We start from the raw sequence: 21,461 nt of genomic DNA on the forward strand, positions 1-21,461 counted from the left end.
ATTACCTATTTGCAGATGTGACATGAAACTGAATGGCTTTTTAATGTATAGTAGTTTAAGAAGAAAGTTTTTAAGACCTTAGAACTAGGAGAGAAGTTTCATTTATAAAGTTTTGAATTTCTGAGCTATTTATTAAAAAGAACACATAAAACAATTTCACATTTGGAGAAAAGGAAATAACACAATGTCTTGGGAACTGGCACTGTTTCTGACTATCATACATTACTTCTTTATATTACAAACTACCTATAAATATACTTGCTCTCAGGCTTTATGAAAAAATCAAATGAGCATGTTGTGTGGTAGAAATAACATCAAATTAAAATTAAGGAATACTAGATTCTAGCCCACGAAATAGCTGTGGGACCTTGGGCAATCTTTTAATTCCTCTGGGCTTCAGAGTTATTTTTTGGAATTTGAAGGGATTAGACTAATCTCTAAATTCCCATCCGGCTTGAAAATACAATGTTCTTACAATGCTATATTTTAACCTTTCTCTTACATGGTTTCCCCCCTCACTAGAAACTGAACACCCTTTTTGTGAGTGGGAAACAGGAATCAAACCTTATTTATCTTTGTACCTCAGTGCGTAGAACCAATGCCTCGTTTCTTGACTGAATGAATGAGTGCACCCTACAGAGCTTCTAGTTTAAAAAGGCATAGCAAATTTATGGTATAACAGGTTAGTGGCTAATGTTAATATAATTATGTTATTATACAACAATAACAAATGATTGTGCATTAATATGATTGTGGATATTCAATATACAGATTCATTCTATTGTTAATTTGTTGAAAACCATTATTTTAGAAAAGGAAATCTAAACCGAAAGGTTTCCTTAATTTTGACGAGAGAAATTATGTGCTAGTTACATAGTTTTTTTTTTTCAGTTACATAGTTTTGAGAGAGGCTAATTCTACTAAATTTCATCATCCTAAGAGCAGTGTCCACTTATATCAAGCAGGTATCGAAGTGATCACTCTCCAGTACCATTTTGTAGAAAAGATTTTTATCTTTGCCTTGCTACCAAAATTACAGACTGAAAGACAATGTGATCAAGGAAATAAGGAACTAGAGTATATAGACACATGGAGAAAGTAAGCATACATGCGTGTGTGTGCACATATACACACACAGTTTAACTCAGTAACTCAAATGCCTCATGCACCCATTTTAAAATTAATATTTAGTGCAGGCTTACTGCTGAAACAGTTTCAAAACATCTCTAATATGGAATGGAAAATGAAGAGTGATTAACTATAAAGTCTATATAGGTGAAACAAATGGACAGTTCTCCCACTTCTTTTGAACAAGGGCAGATGTCTCCCTCTGGATATACCCCAAAAAGAGAGTCACAAGGGATTCCATTTCTCTGTTTCAGTATCAATGTGACTGAAATTTGAAGTGCATTTACTTCACAATTTCCTGGACCTGCACTGTTGGGAAAGTGAAGGTTTTTTCTAATATTCAGCTATCAGGCTCAATCTGAGTTTGAATGGTACTCACTGATTAACTACATAAATTGACACAAGCACAATAAGTTTTTTATTGTTAAATTACTGTTACCATATGCAGAGCAAAAAGTAAAGGGACTGATCTACTTGTGCATTAACATTTTAAATTCTTGAATTATAAACAAGTGAACAAATGATCAGTTAGGAAAGGAAAACTGAAGGGTTTCTTTATAAGTCTACTAATTTCTCTAATAATTAATAAAACATGCTCAAAAATTTTAGAAAAACACCTTTTTCTACATATGATATATTAATAAACAAATTATGTTTACCTCAATAAACTGTAAAGACTCCTTCAATATTAAGGACAGTCTATCTCTGGCTAATGCAATTATTATTTGGATATAATATAAGCATCAAAAAATAAAGTGGTGGCATAGTTCAAAATTTTCCAAAGTGTTAATACTCTTAATGCTGAGTTTCCAGTTCCAGAATTGTCCATTCCCCTTGGGGTGAACAATCTTCAGAGGAAAAACTAGCCATGGTGATGCTTGCTGAGGAATCATCAAGGGGAGAGGTTAGTTCACTCCATCTGTTCAAAGTGTCAACATGTGCTTTACCCTGAGGTTTTGAGCTGTCTCGTGCTAAAAGTAGTGTCTGGCTGATTAGATACTGTGCTAAATTTAAGTCTTCAGGAACAGAATTCGTAATATTTAAGTTTGAATCCTGTTCAGAGAGCAGTTGCTTTAATAGTGTCCAATCTTGTTCTGCAAAGTGCTGATCATCTTCAAAATCCATGTCTGTAACATGTGTTTCTGATTCCATTTTCTGCTCAAATGCTTCTATTACATCCATCTCATATATTGGAGAGAGGGTTTTTGAAGGCCGATGGTCATACATGTAGGTTTGTGCCAGTGTGTCACAATCATCTATGTCTCCTGAAATAATTCATAATACTACACAATGTAAAAATTGCACATGTTGGTACCCCTCAGAGTTTTGTAGAACAATATTAAAACAATATATTAGTTATAGTCCAAAAAAACAGAATGGAAAAAATAACACTTATACAAAATTGACAAGATTATTGAGGCATTTCTTTTTCTATATTTAAAAAAAAAAAAAACAACCGAAGGATGTTTAGCAGCAAAATCAACATAGGCAACTAACAATAATTCTCCATACTTTAATTTGAAAACTTGTGATACAGAAAACAACAAAAATTATTTAAACATAAACATAGAATGTGCACATGTATCTAATTCACTACAATATGAAATTAAAGAGAAAAAAAGACATGGTTATTTGATGGTGACTTTAAGTTAAGTCAGTTCCAAAAGGGGAATAAATAGATTTTATCTAAAGCCTTATTTGTATATTGCACATGCAAAAGAGGATGCAAGCAAGGACAAACAAAAAAATACAAATTTAAAGAGCTCCCTATTGTTGTGATTTTGCTGAACAAGGGCTATTAATCAGTGTCTTTCTTAGTTCTGATATACAATAGCTATGCAGTCAGCCACTATTGCATATTTTAAATGTGGGTCATTAGTTTAAATTACTATAATAAGGAAGACAAACACACAAAACAATTAGACAGGAAATCATCTATACATATGAAATAAGCCTGGGCTTTTTTCATATATTATTGTTGCTTCTAAATATAATCTCTTTTAGGAAATGTATCTTTTTACTTGAAAGTTTTAGAATTATAGTGATCCTCAAAGTTTTAATCTCTGTAAAATGCATATAAATTGTAATAATTAATCTAGTTAAAATAGTTCAGTGCTTTTAGTTATATTACTATAGTTATTGCACAGCCCTCTTAGATATATACTAGTATAGTATAGTCCATAAAACATATCCAATGTATAATAAAATTTCTAATAGTCAAGAATTCTATGTTAAATTAGACATAAATAACTAAATAATAGCAAACTAAGTTTTTCTCTTTATTCTTTCATGTAAAATCTCTTAATAGATTAGCTCTAATAATAACCAAAATTTTACTAGATCTTAACTCTGCACTAGGATTTTAAGGGAACAATAAAGATTAACTAGCTAGTTTTCATATTATTAAGAAATTTAAGTTTTCTTTTGAAATTTGTATCTGTTACTTAAGTAATTATTCTAACTAAAATAAAACATTTGGGGCTACCTACAACTTCTAAAATTCTATAAACTCATTTTCTTATGGAGTTAGCATTTCTATTTCTGTACGTTACCTGCAGATAAAGCAATATTAGCTTTTTTGGTAGCTGTAGAATGGTTCTCTTTCACTTGACCTTCCTGAGGCAGAAGTTGACTCCGACAGGAGTCCAGAAATTTTGTGGAGCTGTTCTTTGGTATGTCAGAATTGGGTTCTCTTTGATGAAGCTCCAAATGACATGGTCTTTCTTGAGATTTTATATCATTATCTGAGAGTCTGCTATGTTGCTGAAAGTCATTACCCACATTGCTTCCCCTGTTTACTTGTTTATCTTCTGGAAGAAGCTGTCTGCCTCCTTTGGACAGGACATCTACTGTGAACTTTTTTCCTGTGGCTGAAGCACTCTGTTTATCTTTCCTTGATGAGTCAATGCTGCTGGGACCCAAGAGAGAGCTTTCGTTTTTATATACACTATTGCCTTTATCTTGTTTACATTCTAAAATACTACCTTCACGTCCTTGTGTGTACCTGGAATAGCATGTCTTTCTTTGATGTTCATGAGAAATGCCATCAAAAACATCAGAAGGTGAAAGAGAATTCACAGAAGGCTGAAAGGCAGTATGAGCTTCCCCTTCATCAGATCCTAGTTCTTCACATTCATCTACTGAAAGTAAGACTGATCTTTTAAAATTTTTAGTTGCAGAAAACTCGTGATTTTCATTTTCTGTTGCATCTTCAAAAGCCAAATTAATTATTCCCTGAAACTGCTGAGGAGCTGAGTTAGATGTACAGAAATTTTCTCCAACATTTTCAGCTTCAGATCTTTCATCTTCTGTTTCATCTGCTGAGGAAGAAACTTGATCTACTTCTTGAGCAAAATGGACACTGCCTCGTAGAATATTTTCTTTTTCCCTAGGGTGGGCTACTGTAGATCGAGACCAAATTTCTGGCCGTTTCCTAGGAATCTCGTCATCACTTGTCGAATTAACTTGGAAAAGATCATTACTACTTTGCTTTTTCATTTTCACCTCAATTCTTAAGTTACTGTCATATATTTTTAATTCTTCAGGAGTACTGGTATCACTGCTACTTCTTCCAAGAAAATCATGGCACAACATAGTGCCACATTTAGAAATGCCTCTGTCATTTGACCCATCATCATCCTGAGACCCTCCAGCATCATAGTCTTCAGATCTGGGCTTTATGTCATCGGAGGATGTGGTGGCACTGCCACTGTCAGATTCAGGACTCTCTCTCTGAGGCAGACCACTGGTACTCAAATTCCAGTGGCTCAAAAATGGAACTTCTGCAGTTTCATGGCTCTCTGGAGTTTCTGTTGTTTCCATATCTTTAGGAGAATTTTTTCCTGATATTTGTTCCAAAACACACTTGGACGAAATATCTGAGTCTGCTGTAGCATGTTTGATTTCACTCATAGCAGAGTCATCAGACAAGTGACGAGGAATTTTCTGTTCTTCTACATGAATTTTAGATTTTCTGTCATCTTGGAGAGAATTTAAGGTACCATTTGTCCTTTCAGGAACACATGGTAAAACATCTTTGACACATCTAATGCTTAATCTTTTGTTTATATCTTGTTTCCCTCCTTGCTTCTCCCTATCTGATACTGAATGGATTTGCTCTGCATTTGCTGAGTCTAAATCACAAACAGGATTAGAGTTCAAGGAGTTTTCACTGGGATTTGAAATCATGGATTTTAGGACAGTGGTGTTATAAAATTTTGGATCTGCATTACCACTCCCATCAGAAAGGCAATGTATTTTAGCTGTGTTGTGATGATCTGATTCTTTGCTGGAAAATTTTGTTTCACTTTTATGTGAACAAATCTGTTTTGACTCCAGTTCATGCTTTATTGATTTATCCAGATTTGAAATAGTTTGGCATTCTAATACTAATTTCTCTTTCTCTTGATTGCTTAATGGCTTTTGTGGGTCAGGTTTGCATGATGACTGGAATGCTTCTCTACTGCTGATTTCTGATGTGAGATTAATTAGAGGTTCATCAGGCTTCCGTTCAGAAATATCATCATCCTTGTTATTATTATCATGCACATCATGAAATATATTTTCTTGGACAACACATGTTTCACTTTTTAAAGGTCTTTCAGAAGAAGGCTGAGTTTTCAATATAACCTGTCCAGGAAGCGTTTTCTGTTTTGAATCTTTATTACTCAAAGTTTCACTTTTCTTAGACTGATTTAAGTTTTTAGACATTGCCGCTATTTTTGCATTAACCTTAGGCAAAGGTGTGTGTCCTTGCTTGACAATTTTTTTCTTAGGTGTTTGTTTATCTGTAGTTGTATTGTGGTCCAATTTTGTCACATTTTCATCAGACTGCCTTGAAGAGACTGAAGATTTTACTGAATTTGGTGACTCGCCTTGAGATCCTAATAAAAGAAAATTTAAAAATATAATGCACTTTCTAATTTGTGAATGAAATGCAATATCTGTTTTTAAATTACATTGGAAGAAATAAAATAAACAATGAAATGACATATCTATGACAATGGACAAAAGATTAGGTGTTAGTAACATGATAAAATAAAAAATTTTTTATTACAAATATAGGGGGACTATTCCAGCATCTTAGCAAAATTACTTAAATAGGATCTTTCTTCCTCAAGAGTCTTGATCCTTATGCCAGAATTGGATTTGCATAAATAAATGAGGGTGCAAAAATCCGATTTTCTTATATCAAAAGAGCAGGAAGGGTCTTCCCTTTGACGTTTTTGGGGGAAAAAAAGATTGTTCCACACAGCTGAAAGAAGAATCAAGCTAAATATAAAATAGAAATGTTGAAGTTACTGGCTTTTTTTTTTTTTCTGTCAAACATGAACAAAACTAATTTACTTCTCATAACAAGATCATTATTATTGTAGATCATTTGGGTTAACTACTTAGATGTGCAGTGGAAACTAAAACTGGTAATTGGAGGGCAAGGATTAAGTTTGAGAATCTATTTGTTTACACTGGTTGAGTCCTAGAGATGATAATCAAAACTATCAAACAGAATTGCCAAATCTTTTTAAATGTTTAATTTTTAGTTATTACTAGAACATGAATAATTTTTCTCTGGCTTATTTTAAAATTTACTTTCAGTATTAATTCATTATCAAACTCAAAATTGTTTTTAGGTTTTTACATACTGCTCTTAACCTACATGAATGCTTAATGCATAAAGCAAATTAATTTTAAAATCAGTTATTAAGTCAGCTAAGTATGCAACCTGATCAGTATGCTTTTCTTTCTTAGAACATGGCAAAACAACAGGCACAGCACAGAGGGAAAATTCTTCTTCCTATATATCACAGTTCTCATGACTGTGCCATTACTTTTTTTTTTTATGTTATGTTAATCACCATACATTACAACATTAGTTTCTGATGTAGTGTTCCATGATTCATTGTTTGCGTACAACACCCAGTGCTCCATTCAGTACATGCCCTCCTTAATACCCATCACCAGGCTAACCCATCCCCCCACCCCCCTCCCCTCTAGAACCCTCAGTTTGTTTCTTACTTTTTTAAAGGGCTCTAATATTAGTGCTGGTTTTGCACATGGAATTCCTATAGTTATCAATGAAACTGAAGAAACCTGGGCATAATATATAGAAGGACCAAAAATACAGATAAATTAGTGACTCCCTTAATTACTTCTCATAAAAGACAATAAAAACCAAACCCACACCCTGAAGTACCAAAATACTTATCTAGGGGTGCCTGGGTTTCACTCTTGGTTTTGGCTTAGGCTCAGGTCACGACCTCAGGGTCCTGAGATCCATCCGCCCGCCTCCTCCCCAGCTCTGCCCTCCAGAGCCTACTTGGGACTCTTCCTCTGACCCTCCCCCTGCGTGCAGGCCCACGCTCTCTCAAATAAATAAATCTTTAAAAAAAAAAATACTTATCTAAAAGTAAAAGTGTAAAATCTCTATAGTATTACACAAATCTAAAATGAGTGAAACCATGTTAGATTCTTATTTGTTGCTAAAGTTCCAAATCAGAGTTCTGCTTATTCAGTTTAAACACAGAAGTAATACCCAGGATTATATCGGCTTTACCTTGAGTTTTAGCAAGATTAGACGAGGCGTTTTTTGTCCTCTGCTGAGCTGTAGCACACCCACTGCCACTTCCTTTTCTCTTTAAAATTGCCTGTGGTACTGGATCACTATATCCTTTGCTAGTGACCTTCTTTAGCACACTAAGAAAAATGATTTGCATTCAGTACTGCACTCAGATGGCAACACATGAACTTTTAAAAAACTCATATATGAAATATATTTTTTCTCAAAGAAATTAAAAAGTATCTTTTTTTCAAAAAATAGAAAAACCTTATGTTCACAGGACTTTACGTTTATAAACCTGCAGGTCAAGTATGACAAAGCAATACATAATCAAGTGCCACAAGTGTAATCTATCATTTTGTATCAATAATCAATCATTTTTCATATACTATTTTCTTTTAATAAAGTTTTAAAATATTGTGTAAATAAATATATTCTCTAACAAAGAAGAAAAGATATTTTTTAAATATTTAGCTAGAAGTTAGCATATAATTAACTTTCAGAGAAAGCTAATATATAGGTAAAATAACTAATGAAGATTTACCCGCTACTTATATTAGTTTCTTCTTGAATCCCTTTTTTATTTGAAGTTCCACTGGTAACTTTTGAAACAGGTCGAGATTTTACTGCTGTAAATTAAGAAAAAGTCAGTCATGAAACAGAACACTGAATATGTAAAAGTCATGCATAAATTCACTGGCCAGACACTATATCCAAAAATAAACGTTAATGTGGGAAGAAGTATGTTTTCTCTCAGTTTGCATGAACACATGTAAATAAATGCCTTCTGGCATCTGAAACTAAATAAACATCCAAACACAGAATCATTTTTTTCTAGGAACTTTAACTGTCAGGAGCTATTCAAAGTGAGGGTACTAAAACCCACCTACAGTAGAAGTTTTGGTACTTTCCACACTGTTTTTTACTGTCTGTCCTGGAGATTCACAAAAGGACAGTTTATCACCTGAAGGCTTCTCTTCTCCTACTGATCCATTTTCTTTTGGTTCATTCAGGCATTCAGTGGAAATCAGTAATTCCATACTTGAATTGGTCGATCTGCTGGAAGGCCCTGCGATGCTGAGGCATGGAGAATCTTTTCCTGTCACTTTCTTCAAAGGCTTTGCTTTGGCTTGCACATTTAAGTTTCCAGTGAGTACCTTGGGTCTGGCACCTGTAATGTGCCCTTCCTGATTTCTCACTCCTTTCTCATTTAATGAATTTTTCTGTCCATTTGCTGCTGCTGCTGATCTTTCCACAGCTTGTCTAGGCGACGTGTTTGTTGACTTAGCATTATCACTGTTTTCTGTTTGGGACTTTATTATAGCTTTGGGCTTTCCAGAAACATTCTTCCCCCCAGTTTTAAGTTCTTTTGTAACCTTAGATGCTGTTTTTGTACCACCCTTTTCCTTTAAATCATCATGTTTCAAAGTTTTATTTACAGTGTTTCTATTAGTACTTGAATGTCCAGATGCTCCTAATCCATCAGATTTCATCTTTTGCTTAGCAGAGGGATAATTCCAACAATCCTTCTTGATATTTCCTCTCCAAGATTTGTTTTTTATAACACCAGAGTCAGAAACTTGTCTCCTTTGCTACAAAGAAGAAAAAAATTCTTTAGAACTTGACTGAAGTCTTTGACTTACAGTACTTTGTTTCAATAAGCCAGCTTTTCAAAGAGGAGAAAGTAAAGATCACATTATGATATAGGGCCACTCAAAATTTGAATTATCTTTGACCATTTGAATGTATCTTTAGTCACATTCCCTTAATTGAATCTGAAATATAGCATAAAAAATTAAAAGGCAATTCTTTTTTAAAAAGGCATACTATTTAGCTTTGTGAAGTTATGGTACAGATTAACACCTAAAGGTGTCAGGATGCCGTGGGTCAATGATAACAATGCCCAATATTTTTTGAGGGCCCACTCCCAGGTTCTGTGCTAAAACACTTTTCATACGTTATCTCACTTAATACTCACAACACTCCTATGAGAGAGCTCCTGTTGCTATCTCTATTTCGTAAACAAGAAACGGGATTAAATCCGGTATGTGATTTACCAAGGTCACATGCTTGTAAGGATGGAAGTAGGACCTGAGCTCATGATTTACTGCTTTAAGCAGGTAGTATAATGCCGGCTTATATATGGTATAATTTGAGGGACATTATAAAGATTTTCATTAAAAACTGTCTCTTCAATCCTATCCAAATGCCAGAAATTTTATCACTAAAGGTTTAATCCTTGGAGCTGGGGGCTGCAAGCCCCTGGGAAACGAGACAGTACCTCTGAAAAGTTTGGCTTTTGGAAGAAACAAAATAGTAATACAGCTCTGGCTATATGGAGAAAGTGGAGGAAAAGGGGTCCTAAAAATAGGTGAAGTAGGTAAAAAGAGGAAAAGAGGACACTTAAGACACTGAAGACAATGCGCCTATATCATTTTGGTTAGAACCAACCTTGCTATGGAAGGAAATAACAACATTTTAAAAAGTGGTAGGAAGTGCAGAATAAAACTTTAAGATTATATTGCCACTCTTTATGAAATACGTACCCCCCCTTTGAAAAGCTGTATGAAACTGCAGAGGTCTGAGGAAAAGCCTGTGCTGTCTTCATCTTTTTATCCCTTAGAACTGTGCCTATAACATACTGGGTACTCAAAAAATGTGATGCACGTTGTCAAACCTGAGCATATATTGATATACAGTTCAAGGGCTAATATTTCTGAATATAGAAAACTTCCATTTACATTAAAAATTTGTCTAAGATAAAGATAACATATATGGGGGGTGTGAACACACACACACACACACACACACACACACACACACACAGTAATAAATAACCTGGCTAAGTTTAAGGAAAAGCTAGGTGTAGTGCTAATAAAGGTAATCATTAGGTTCTTGTCTCTTATCTTTAATTGACTTAGGATATTTAAGAAGTCATTAACATCTCTGGGCCTCACATTCTGTATTTCTAGAGGGTGGAGACTGGTCCTACTCAGGGCAGTGTTCCAGGATTCTATGTAATATTTATAAAGTTCAAATAGGTTTGGTCCTCATTTTTTGTTTTCTTGATCAAATCTTAGCTCAAAAAATAACCTTTCTCTATTTTTAATACCTAAAATCAGGTAGACTTCTGATTTTAGACTTCTTCTCACCCTTAAAATTGATCTACTTAATTTACTGTATCCTTGAATCTGTCTATTTTAAATTTAGCATCATGCTATGGGTGAGATCTATGCAGTATATAGGGTAACCATACTCCTTTAGAAACTTTATATTAACATAGTATAGCATGATGAGGATTCAATGTATACACATATCTAGGCATTCTCTAACTTATATCTGCAAAGTTTATATATATTTCTTACATACAAATGGCCAGGTGGGAAGATGCATGCTACTGACAAATATGAGACCACATGCTATTGAGAAAAATGAGAAAAAGAGGGCAACTCTCAAGAGAATTCCCCTTAGACACCCTTTTGGTTCCAGTACTATTCCTTTTTTTGTTTGTTTGTTTAACTTTTTATTGTAGTAAAATTTACACATAATCAAAAGAAGATAGAATAGTATAATGAACCCCCATGTACCTATTATCCAGCTTTAACAGTGATCAGCTCCTGGCCAGTTTTGTTTCATATGTAACTACCATTTTATTTTGAAACAAGTCCCAGACATCATTACCTTAAGTATTCTGGTACCAGCACTCTTCTTAAATCTGTCTTACCTCATTAACCTTCTCCCACTTTCAGAAGATCTCATCTCTTCTTGTAAAACACATTTATTCATTCCGTACTTACTGAGCACTTACTACATACCAAATAATTGCACATTAATTGTTTCATTTAATTTTCACAATAATTCTGCTAGGTTTTATTAGTCCATTGTACAGACAAGCAAGCTCACCTATGGCCGAGATAACAAATGTGAAGTCAAGGCCACACTGTCCTGGCAACTGTGCCAGGTGGCAGTGTTGCATCCCTTGCGCTTGGCTGGAGAGCCTTCTTCCTCCACCCAGCCTTCCCTCCCACACTCCCACACACACTTTCCCGCCCCTATGTAGGGGTAGGCAAAAACACCTTAGGCAGATAAAAAATGACGCTGAGAGGCCCCAGGAAACCTGTACCCTGCACTCAGCCTTTTGGCCTCATGGAGGCCACACATTTTCCATTTCACTCCCTCACAAAACCAATAAAATTCTAGGTAAGGATTTAAAAAAAAAAAAAAAAGTGAAGTCAAGGTTTTAATTCTTATTATACGATGTCTAGCACCCATTTCAGTATACTGCCCTTCTGAGGGAAACATATTACCCAGTTTTCTTCCCACTGTGGTTAACAGCATAAACCTTCAGGCAACCTGAATGCCAGGAAGGTAAGGAAGAGCAATGAGAGTCTGTTCTCTTTCACTGTAAGGCAAGGAAAGAAGAAAAGCCTGGTTGATAAGAGTGAGTAGAACAGCAGAAACAAAGGCAGATCGGGTAATTCTTGGGGGCCCTAAAAAAACACTGGGGATAACAGGGAACATAGAGAAAAATATCCTAAGTTACCACTTCTTAGAGTATGTTCTGTGGAACCGTACAGTATAACTAAGAATGGTCAAGGGCGAGTCTAGCAGCGTTCCATGCTTAGGGGAAGAAAAATGTTTCACATTATAATAAATACACCAACTCATTTGTGTGTGGGAAGGGATAAAAAAAAAAAAAGACAAAATTTACCATCTTAACCATTTTTAAGTGGGAAGTCCAGTAATGTTAACTATATAGACCTTGGGCAACAAATCTCTAGAACTTTCTCATCTTGTAAAACTGAAATTCTATACCCACTGAAAAATTGCCCTTTTCCTATACCTCCAGCCCCTGGCAACTGCTATTCTCCTTCTTGTTTTTCTGAGAGTTTGACTACTTTAGATACCTCAGATAAATACAGCAAGTAACTTTTAAAGTAAAACACAACTAACTATACTCTTGGTACTGATTGCCTTTTTCACACCAAAAATGTACTGTGTGAATTAAAATCTTAGTATAGAGAAAACTGGGCCAACTAAAATCTTCTTTAAGAAGTAGGTTAATTAGAAAATTAGACATTGAATTAGGTCTAGAATTTTAGACAACTTCTCATCTGTTGGAATAGCTCCAGTATGTTAGTTGCCAAAAAGGTTTTCAAGGAAATAAAAAAGGTAGAATAGCTCACTTCCTATGCCAGCTGGGTATTAAAAATCCACATAATTTAAAAATTTATAGAATATTTGCTTGATTAAAGACTCAAAATTATTTTCATTAAGAAACAGCTTTACTTAATGAAAGAATACATTTAAACAATCACTGAAATATAAAATAATGAAATTTAAATTATTTAGCTTCTTTTTTCATTTGGACCTGTAAAATTTTAAAAGTTTACCTGAGAACTACTGAATACAGGCTTTTTGCCAAGTCTTCGATCATCACCTTTGTCAAATGCAGCTGTAGAAAGAAACAATTTATTTTTATAGGAAACACTAACATTACCATAAAAGTAGAGGGAAAACAGTATGAAAAAGGTCATGTTTTAATGGAAGTAACTTAAAAAAGGCTAAAAGCAATCTAGTACACACAAATAATTCCATATTATATTTTAGAACTTCTTTTTTAAAGAACCCTATTTTCAATCTTATTTTCTGGTCTCTATGGATTTTATATTATTAAAATTAATAATAAATGTAAAATCTCATGAGAGGATTCATACATTTACAAAAAACGAGAATTTTCTCAAGCTGTGAAGTTTTAGAGATAACTGGTTTCATTTAGTTTTCCAAATTTCAAAAAATTATGGATTGTGGCAAATGTAATATTTTATAAACCATTAAATATGAGAAAGTGTCTATCCTAAAAAATGTAAAAATACTCTGTTGAAATTAACTACAAATATTTCCTGGTTTTGCAGCGATATCATGAGGAAGAAGGAAAGAGAAGAGAAAAAAATAAGGTCCTGTTGAAAATAAAACAAGAAACAATCTTCAAACCTATATCATTCTTTTTAGAATTAATAAAAATTCACTTTCTAGATTAGGTTTAAATGGGAATTATTGGGGAACTCATGTTTTTATATTCTTCAAATAAGAATCTGAATGACGTCAGGAAAATATATAGAGATAATGGGATGAGAGCTATAAATATAGTTCAGCTAATGTATTTATTTCTTTTGAAGGTTATATTTCAAACTATTTAAAACATAGTTTGAAGAAATATCATCTCCAAAATCATTTGTTATTTATTAAATCAGCTGGTGAAAAATATATTAAATTATATGTAACATTCCCATTGCATCTTCTACTACTTGTGTTCTATAGGATCTGTGCTATAAGACAAAGCAGGATCCTAGAAATGGTATTATAAGGACTGATTTATACTAAGCAAATGACTTTGCACTATCCTATACAAAAAGAAATTAATATAAGATTTCTCCCAAAGGTCAGTAACTCAATTAGAATATAAGAAATGCTATAACAAAGACAATCTAGAATCATTCCTTTATCTGGGGTTTCCCAATGCAGTAACTATCTGTAAGTCAGGACTCATTATAATTCAACATACTGAAGATTAAAAAAAATATATTATTACACTGATAGGATAGATTGAAAAGTTCTTTTTGACAATTAGTACAATTACCAATAACATTTTATTTTACATATGTATACATATATATTTGTATGTATTTTTAATTAGCACTTTATAGAATTAAGATAAAGAACGTTGTTTAAGGCACAACTTAACTATGAAATCCTCTAAAATGAAGAAAAACAAAGTTTACTACCAATCAGAAGAGAGCTGAATGACACCTCATGCAATGCCGATCTTATTTCTTCACACTGAACAGATTTTTGTAGTAAAAACTGTCATCTAAAAATCAGTATAGAAATAGTCATAAGGAAAAAAATCTCAAATTCCTGAAGACCTTGCGATTTTCATTGTTTCATGATTTTGTTCTTTCATTATTTTGTTGGAATTTCTGTGAAAAGTGCTCTTCAGTTCACATCTAGCTACACTATCATGTTATGCTCATAATGCAAGACAGAGCAAATCATATTCTGACTATCCCATTAAAGAATTTAACATATCTATGTACTATCAAGAATATATCACATATGGGCTTTCATGTTTTATAGTACAAAAACGTTCGCTTCCTAAAATATAGTCTCTTAAAATGTTTTTAAAAGTATACTTGCTGAATCTGCAAATATTTTTTCTAAGGCACCTGCTTTAACCCAAAAATAGTCATGAAGCCATTTTTAGTTCCACACCCTCAAAATTTTTATCTTAATATTTTTGAAACAAACATACATTCTGAGCATTATACATCTTTTGTTTAATGCTAACGTTTCAAATGGTACCTATTAAATGTCAGAGACTACTGTGAGGCTCCTGAGGGACACTCCGCAATACCACACACCGTATCACTGAACCAATCAATTGTGAAATAAAGCCATCTAGTTTAGACAAAACCACAAGAAATGATATATTATGCAAAAGATGGAAAAGCTTTACGGCAAAATATATTTAAAAAGGAAGAGAAAGTATGTTTGGTAATATGTTCTACATGGATTACATTTTCCTATACTTCTAATCTCTTTATAAGAACGCTTTTAAGCAAATTTAGCTGGAACATTGCTGCTAATATAGAGTAGGATTAAAAACTGATAAATACATATATAAAGGAAATGAATCATTTTCCAAGAACAGCAAAGCATGATTTATTAAAACTGCCTAAACATACTATCACTAGTTTCAATTAGCAAGCTATTATTGAACAGAAGCAAACAATATTAATCCCACCACTTATTAGCATCCCCTCAAAATATCTCGTCACAGAGATCGTAAAATAAGAATAAAAAATCTCAAGGCTAACATACCTGCTTGGATTTTCTGTTGATCATCTGTGCTCATCAGCTTCCAGCTTTCTGTGTGACGAACAGCATAGAAAGACTGAACCAGGAAGATCCACAGCTTATCACGCAGAGCCTGGATCTTGCACGTAAAACCCTGTGTTCAAGCAACAAATCAGCAGCTGGTGAGAGCCACATTGTCATAGCAACCAGTCATTATTCCTTTCCGAATCTACTTACTCCTAAGCTAGATCAATGATGTCATCACTTAGATTTTTTAAATCGTCGGGTACATGTTATTTATGAAGGCTTACTCTTCAAAAACAGAATTTTATAGTGAACATGAAGCTAAACCTTACCGTTTTAACCAAACATTATTTTAAATCACCAGTGGCCTTTACATGAATACATGAATACCTTCTACAGCCTTTTCAAATCAACTATGACATTACAAGGTCAAATACTCTATGTAACAGTAATAAATATGATGAAATTTTTTATCTTTCTTGTTGAACAAATACAAAATGCCAATAATTTGCAATAAGCTTACTAACATTGATTAAGTGCATTTAAAAATAGTATCTTAATTTTGCTTTTTCCTAGTCAATCCAATTTTAAATATGATTTTTTTTCTGAAGACAAAAAGGAATTAAGAATATATTATAAAAATAAAAATAGATTATTAAAAATTCTAAAAAATTATTTAAAATGTTCTGTAAGTTTTATATGTAGGACATTTAATACAGTGACAGGGGAGAAATACTAGAGTTACACTGTACCAATTAATATTGTTAAGTTCCAAACTATGTTTAGAATTAGTGAGTCAAACTGCCAAATTCTGAACTTTTGCAGTATGTCTGTTTAGAGGTAAATGAAATTAAAAAATTTTTATTTTATGAAAAATTCCAAACAAACACAAGGGTAGGGACTATAACCAACCCCCTATCACCTAGTTTCAATGAACCATGCAACATTTAAAATGTGCATATATTTTAAAATCTTAAAACAATTCAAATATTATATCATTTAAATAAATTTCATCACTTTCAATACCATTTCCTTTGTACTGTCAGAGTTCAGTAATGTGTCCAGAGCCATAAGAAGAGAGCAACTATTCTCAGTGGTAATGTTTTCTTCAATTGCTTTTAAAATTTTGTCCAATAGATCAGCTGTGCTGCTCATTGCTTGTGACTACAAAACAGAGACATTTATATTTAATAGGAATACATGTAAAATGTGTAAGAAATGTGAAAGTCTGGCTTAACAACAGACCATTTATCATAACTGGCCATATGAAGTCAACCAGAAATCTTATCCTCTGTTAATAATATAATTATTATAATTACATAGTTACGATAATAACCATTATTATAAAAATCCCTTTCCTTTAAAAAAATATCTGCACACAACACACACACACACACACACACACTGTTCCTAGGAGGCAAAATAGTCCTAAAAATGGAACTAGAAATAAATAATCAAAGTTCTTTATTCAATAACTAAATTTACAACAAGTGGATCCCCAATAAGACTGAGAATTTTGCATGGACCATAACTGTATTACTGACAGAACAGTATCTTTATGACTGGTTTCTAAAATATGGCTTATGCTGATTGAGAGCTACTGTTGGCCAGAGTTACATTATGCCTTGCCAGTGCATTCATACCTGCCCCCTCCTGCCTTCATTATCTTGTGAGCCAAAAATCCTGTCCATCACTGCTCTAAATCCTATGCAAGCGTGCCATCTGCTATGGAATTTATTTAAGTCACACTAATTTAATCAAAGGCAACCTGCATTTGAAAACTCTTACATAATGGTAATCAGAATACAAAGATGGGGCTAAATATAGGATATAATTTTAGACATAGTACCTGTAAGAGAAGAGCAAAATTTTCACTTTGAATGATCTTGGAGAAGTTTTCTATAATAAATGCAATACATTCTTCTTGCAGCTGAGATGCCATAGTCAGTGCTACTTCTGTCCACTTCACTCTGGGTAAGCTGATGATTAGCCTGTCACTTTCCATCAGAAGAAAAGCAGCATTCTTATCATTCTTATAATTTCAAAAAAATTGGAAAAAAAAGTTAATTACTATTCATATATAACTTTCTAAGCAAATAAAATACTTTTGTTTTCTTATGATGTTTCCTGCAAAAAAAAAAACCCCAAATTCCAGGTAGCTAATGTCTTTGTCATTACTTATAATATTTATTTGTTCATTCAGAATTATCCAAAAGGGCAAAATTTGAGCTGGGAACAAACCACCTCTAAAAAACCTGAGAACAGAGGTATAATATAACTACAAAGAAAAACTTGACCTCTCTGTGATTTTCACTACTGAATTAGTTTTTGTGCTTATAGATATCATTCATAACTATATGGCTACACTGACATAACCTTAATTCTTTTCTGACTATAAAATACATGTACTTTATTACAAATTTAGAAAGGTTAAAAATTACTTATATTCTCCAATGATTTTCTTCCTCCTGTCTAATTAGGTAAGACTCTATATTTTATTCATTTAATGATGATTCATTTTTATACCACAGGAAAAAAATATTCATGAATACTGATCTCTATGGAAGGCAGAATGACAATTTACAAATACCATGTGCTGCAAGGGAAAGGAAAAAATGGCAACGTATACATTACTTTATCTTATTCATATTTGATTTCTAGTTCTTGAAACAATGCTTAGTAAATAACTGTTTAATGAGTAAATAGTTATCTAATAGATAGTAGCAGATTGAAAAACATGGCCACAAACTGTTTGTAGCTCCATCCATTGAGAGTTGGAATTTATTTACTCATCCCTTGAATCTAAATTGGCCTTTTCACTTGCTTACAGAAATAGTGGTACTGTGCAAGTTCCAGAGCCAAGGTCTCAGGAAGCCCTGCAGCTTCTGTCTTTATGCTTTTGCAATTCTGGGACCACAAAGCCATGAAGGAGCTGGGTAAGAAAGAGCACATAGAGTGGGAACCCAAGCTCCAACTTAGCCACCAGCTAAAAGCAGCTGCAGGACAGAACTCAGGAAGAATCAGTAGAAGAATAACCCGGTCAACCCACAAAATTATGAGAAATAATAAACTGTAGTTTTAAGTCACTTAGTTTTGGGATAGTCTGTTAAAGAGTAATAGATAACTGATAAATCTGGAAGTGACAGACTGAAATCCTTAACATAGGCTGCATGATGTAAACTTTGCACACCCTTTGTATGTTTCAGATCTCAACTCAAACTCTATCTTCCCTGATCTCTAGCCCTACATCAGATCCCTTTTATATGTGCCATCAGAGAACCTGTCCCTTCTCTTTAGAGTACTTGATTCATTTGTAATTATTCGATCATGAACACAACTACTTGATTAATATTTGTCTCTCTCACTAGGCTTTATGTTTACTGAGCGTGAAACCATGTCTGTTTTGGCTCACCACTATATCCCCAGGGCCTAGTACAGAATTGGGTCATAGTAGAGCCTCAAATATTTGTTCATTTCTTAGCATCATCAGAGGGTGAGAGTCTATATGTGAATTCCTAAGCTGAATTAAGTTTAATCCTTGAACAACAAAACTTTTAACATTTTACCCACTTACCAAGAATTCTTTTAAAATGTATTATATAGTTCCCTTACTTTATTAGAGTAAAAATATCGTACATTGCTATAATTCCTTTTATTTATTTATTTATTTATTGGTACCAAAACCCTTTCCTCCTCTGGTGACATCCTGAGTAACTGTGCTTTTAAGCAATAAGCTCAATTTGCTCTACTATAGGGACTGTTCTGGTGGTGAAGCCAAATGTAGGGTATTCAAATAAACTTGGCAGGTATCTACAAAGTGCTGACCACACACATAATGTTATGTGCTATGACAATTAAAAAAAAATACAGATATAAAGTATAGTAGTAATTTATGTTGGAATCTGTTGGAAAACTAAATTTGGACATAAATGATAACATAGGTGGTATGTGATCTTATTCCAATACTGATCTGAAGACATAACATTAAATGTTAGAGTTCAAAGAAGGTTGAGGTTCAAAGGAAGAAGAAAATGTAATACATTTCTAGACCAAACACATAAAATTTTAATCCAACAGTTAACATATGTTCCAAACTTCAACAATATATAAAGGGTAGTACTAAGTCACCCATTTCCCTCCTCCCAATCAATATTATTTATTTTCTGTATCTTTCCAGAGTTATTTCATACATACACACACAAGAAATATATGTAACATTGCCCTTATTTTACTCAAATGGAGGAATTAATATGAATGATACTCTATACTCGACCTTTATACTTAGAGTACAACTTAAATATTTTTCTTATCTGAATATAAAGAGCCTTGTTATTGTTTTAACAGCTACATAATAGCCCACAATATGGATAAATCATTCAACCAACCCTCCACTTATATTTACATTGTTTCTGATTTTTTGCTGTTACAATGTTGTAATGAAAGATCATGTAAATAAAATTATTTCATACATATGGGAACATTTCTATAGGATAAATTCCTAGAAACAGAATTGCTGGGTCATTACTACCTGTCTTAGCTTGGGTTCTGCCTAAACCCCGAGCCTGAGAAACAGGCTTGTATGCAGATTATTTATTTTGGGAAGTGATCCCAAGAGAATCTGAGGGCATTAGGGAAGTGAAACAGGGAAGGAGGGTAAGCCAATGGAAGGGTATGTTTTCCTTCTTTTTTTTTTTAAGGTTTATTCCATAAAACTTTTATTTCAAACTGATAGACACACACACAATGCGTATGTGTGTATCAGATCACAATGTAAAATATATTTCTTACTGTGGGTTAAGGTTTTATTTATTTATATTTTTTCATATTTGATCATTTTATTTTTTACAGATATATAATTTTACCAATACCTAAGTATCACATTTTCTTTTTTTTTTATTATGTTCAGTTAGCCACTGTATAATACATCATTAGTTTTCTTTGTTTCAAGTTTTTATTTAAATTCTAGTTAATTAACATATAGTGTAATATTACTTTCAGGAGTAGAATTAGTTTTTGATGTAGTGTTCAATGATTCATTAGTTACCTATAACACCCAGTGCTCATCTAGCTCCTTACTACTCAGTGTGAGCCACACAATCTGCATCACCCGGAGCTTGTTAGAAACATAGAATCTCAGGCTCCACCTCTGACTTACTGAATTAGAATCTACATGTAACCAAGATCTTGAAGTGTTTTGTGTATATATTAAAGTTTGACAAGCACTGATATAGCATTCACTATTATAGGCAACTGGGGCTCAATCTTGCAGGGACCCTTTGAAAAGCCACAGAGAATGCACTTTGATTTATTCTGCCCTAGGGACAAAACAGGGAAACATTTAACCACTGGCTCCCATCTCCCATTAATCAAGGCTTATCCCCTGGGATGTTAACTTCCTTCTTCGACTCCCAGGTTTGCCTAGGTGTCAGAATTACTGAGTTGTAGGGACCTTGTGTAGAGTGATAGTGAAGACTTAGGACAGAAAGTGAGAAATATGTTTGATGTGGCTGAGGGAAATTGCTGCTGGATTGCACACATATGCAGCTGGATCCTGCAGCAATGGCTGGAGTTCACACATTGGCCAAGAGGATATGAGGTGGGGCACCAGAAGTATCCTAAACATTGCCAATATATATTCAATGGAGGACTGTTTTCCAAACTGTAGATTTCTCTCCTAGCAACCTGGAGAAATATTTTTAGTGGCTTACGATCAGCATTAGAAAACAAAACAGAGAGAAAAGAGAAAAATAGGAAATATCAGTACATCATGTAATAATGGTAAGTACTCTTCTGTGAAAGTTGTTTTGGTTTTATATGTGTGAGTGTACTGGGTTACAGTGTAAAAAGAAATTCTTACTCTCAGTCACAGTCAAAAAAGGTTGAAAACAAAGCAAAA

The 21,461-nt window shown here is 33.5% G+C and overlaps 1 protein-coding gene across 5 annotated transcripts in view; it reads right to left on the reverse strand.

The window, feature by feature from the left end:
- Window positions 1–856: 856 nt before the first annotated feature.
- BTBD8 (BTB domain containing 8) overlaps window positions 857–21,461 on the reverse strand; it is a 102,221-nt gene continuing 81,616 nt past the window's right edge. For 4 of the 5 annotated variants that reach the window (XM_078072761.1, XM_078072764.1, XM_078072763.1 and 1 more), the window contains 9 exons: window positions 17,415–17,597; window positions 16,592–16,729; window positions 15,566–15,695; window positions 13,078–13,139; window positions 8,571–9,276; window positions 8,229–8,313; window positions 7,682–7,821; window positions 3,681–6,011; window positions 857–2,393 (listed from right to left, as the gene is read on the reverse strand). In XM_078072761.1, coding sequence (XP_077928887.1) covers window positions 1,924–2,393; window positions 3,681–6,011; window positions 7,682–7,821; window positions 8,229–8,313; window positions 8,571–9,276; window positions 13,078–13,139; window positions 15,566–15,695; window positions 16,592–16,729; window positions 17,415–17,597 — 4,245 coding nt within the window. In that variant the 3' untranslated portion in view covers window positions 857–1,923. The remainder of the gene's footprint in view (window positions 2,394–3,680; window positions 6,012–7,681; window positions 7,822–8,228; window positions 8,314–8,570; window positions 9,277–13,077; window positions 13,140–15,565; window positions 15,696–16,591; window positions 16,730–17,414; window positions 17,598–21,461) is intronic. The other variant, XM_078072762.1, reaches the window with a different exon arrangement.

Source organism: Halichoerus grypus, chromosome 5 (genome assembly GCF_964656455.1).
Source record: "Halichoerus grypus chromosome 5, mHalGry1.hap1.1, whole genome shotgun sequence".
NCBI lineage: Eukaryota > Metazoa > Chordata > Mammalia > Carnivora > Phocidae > Halichoerus > Halichoerus grypus.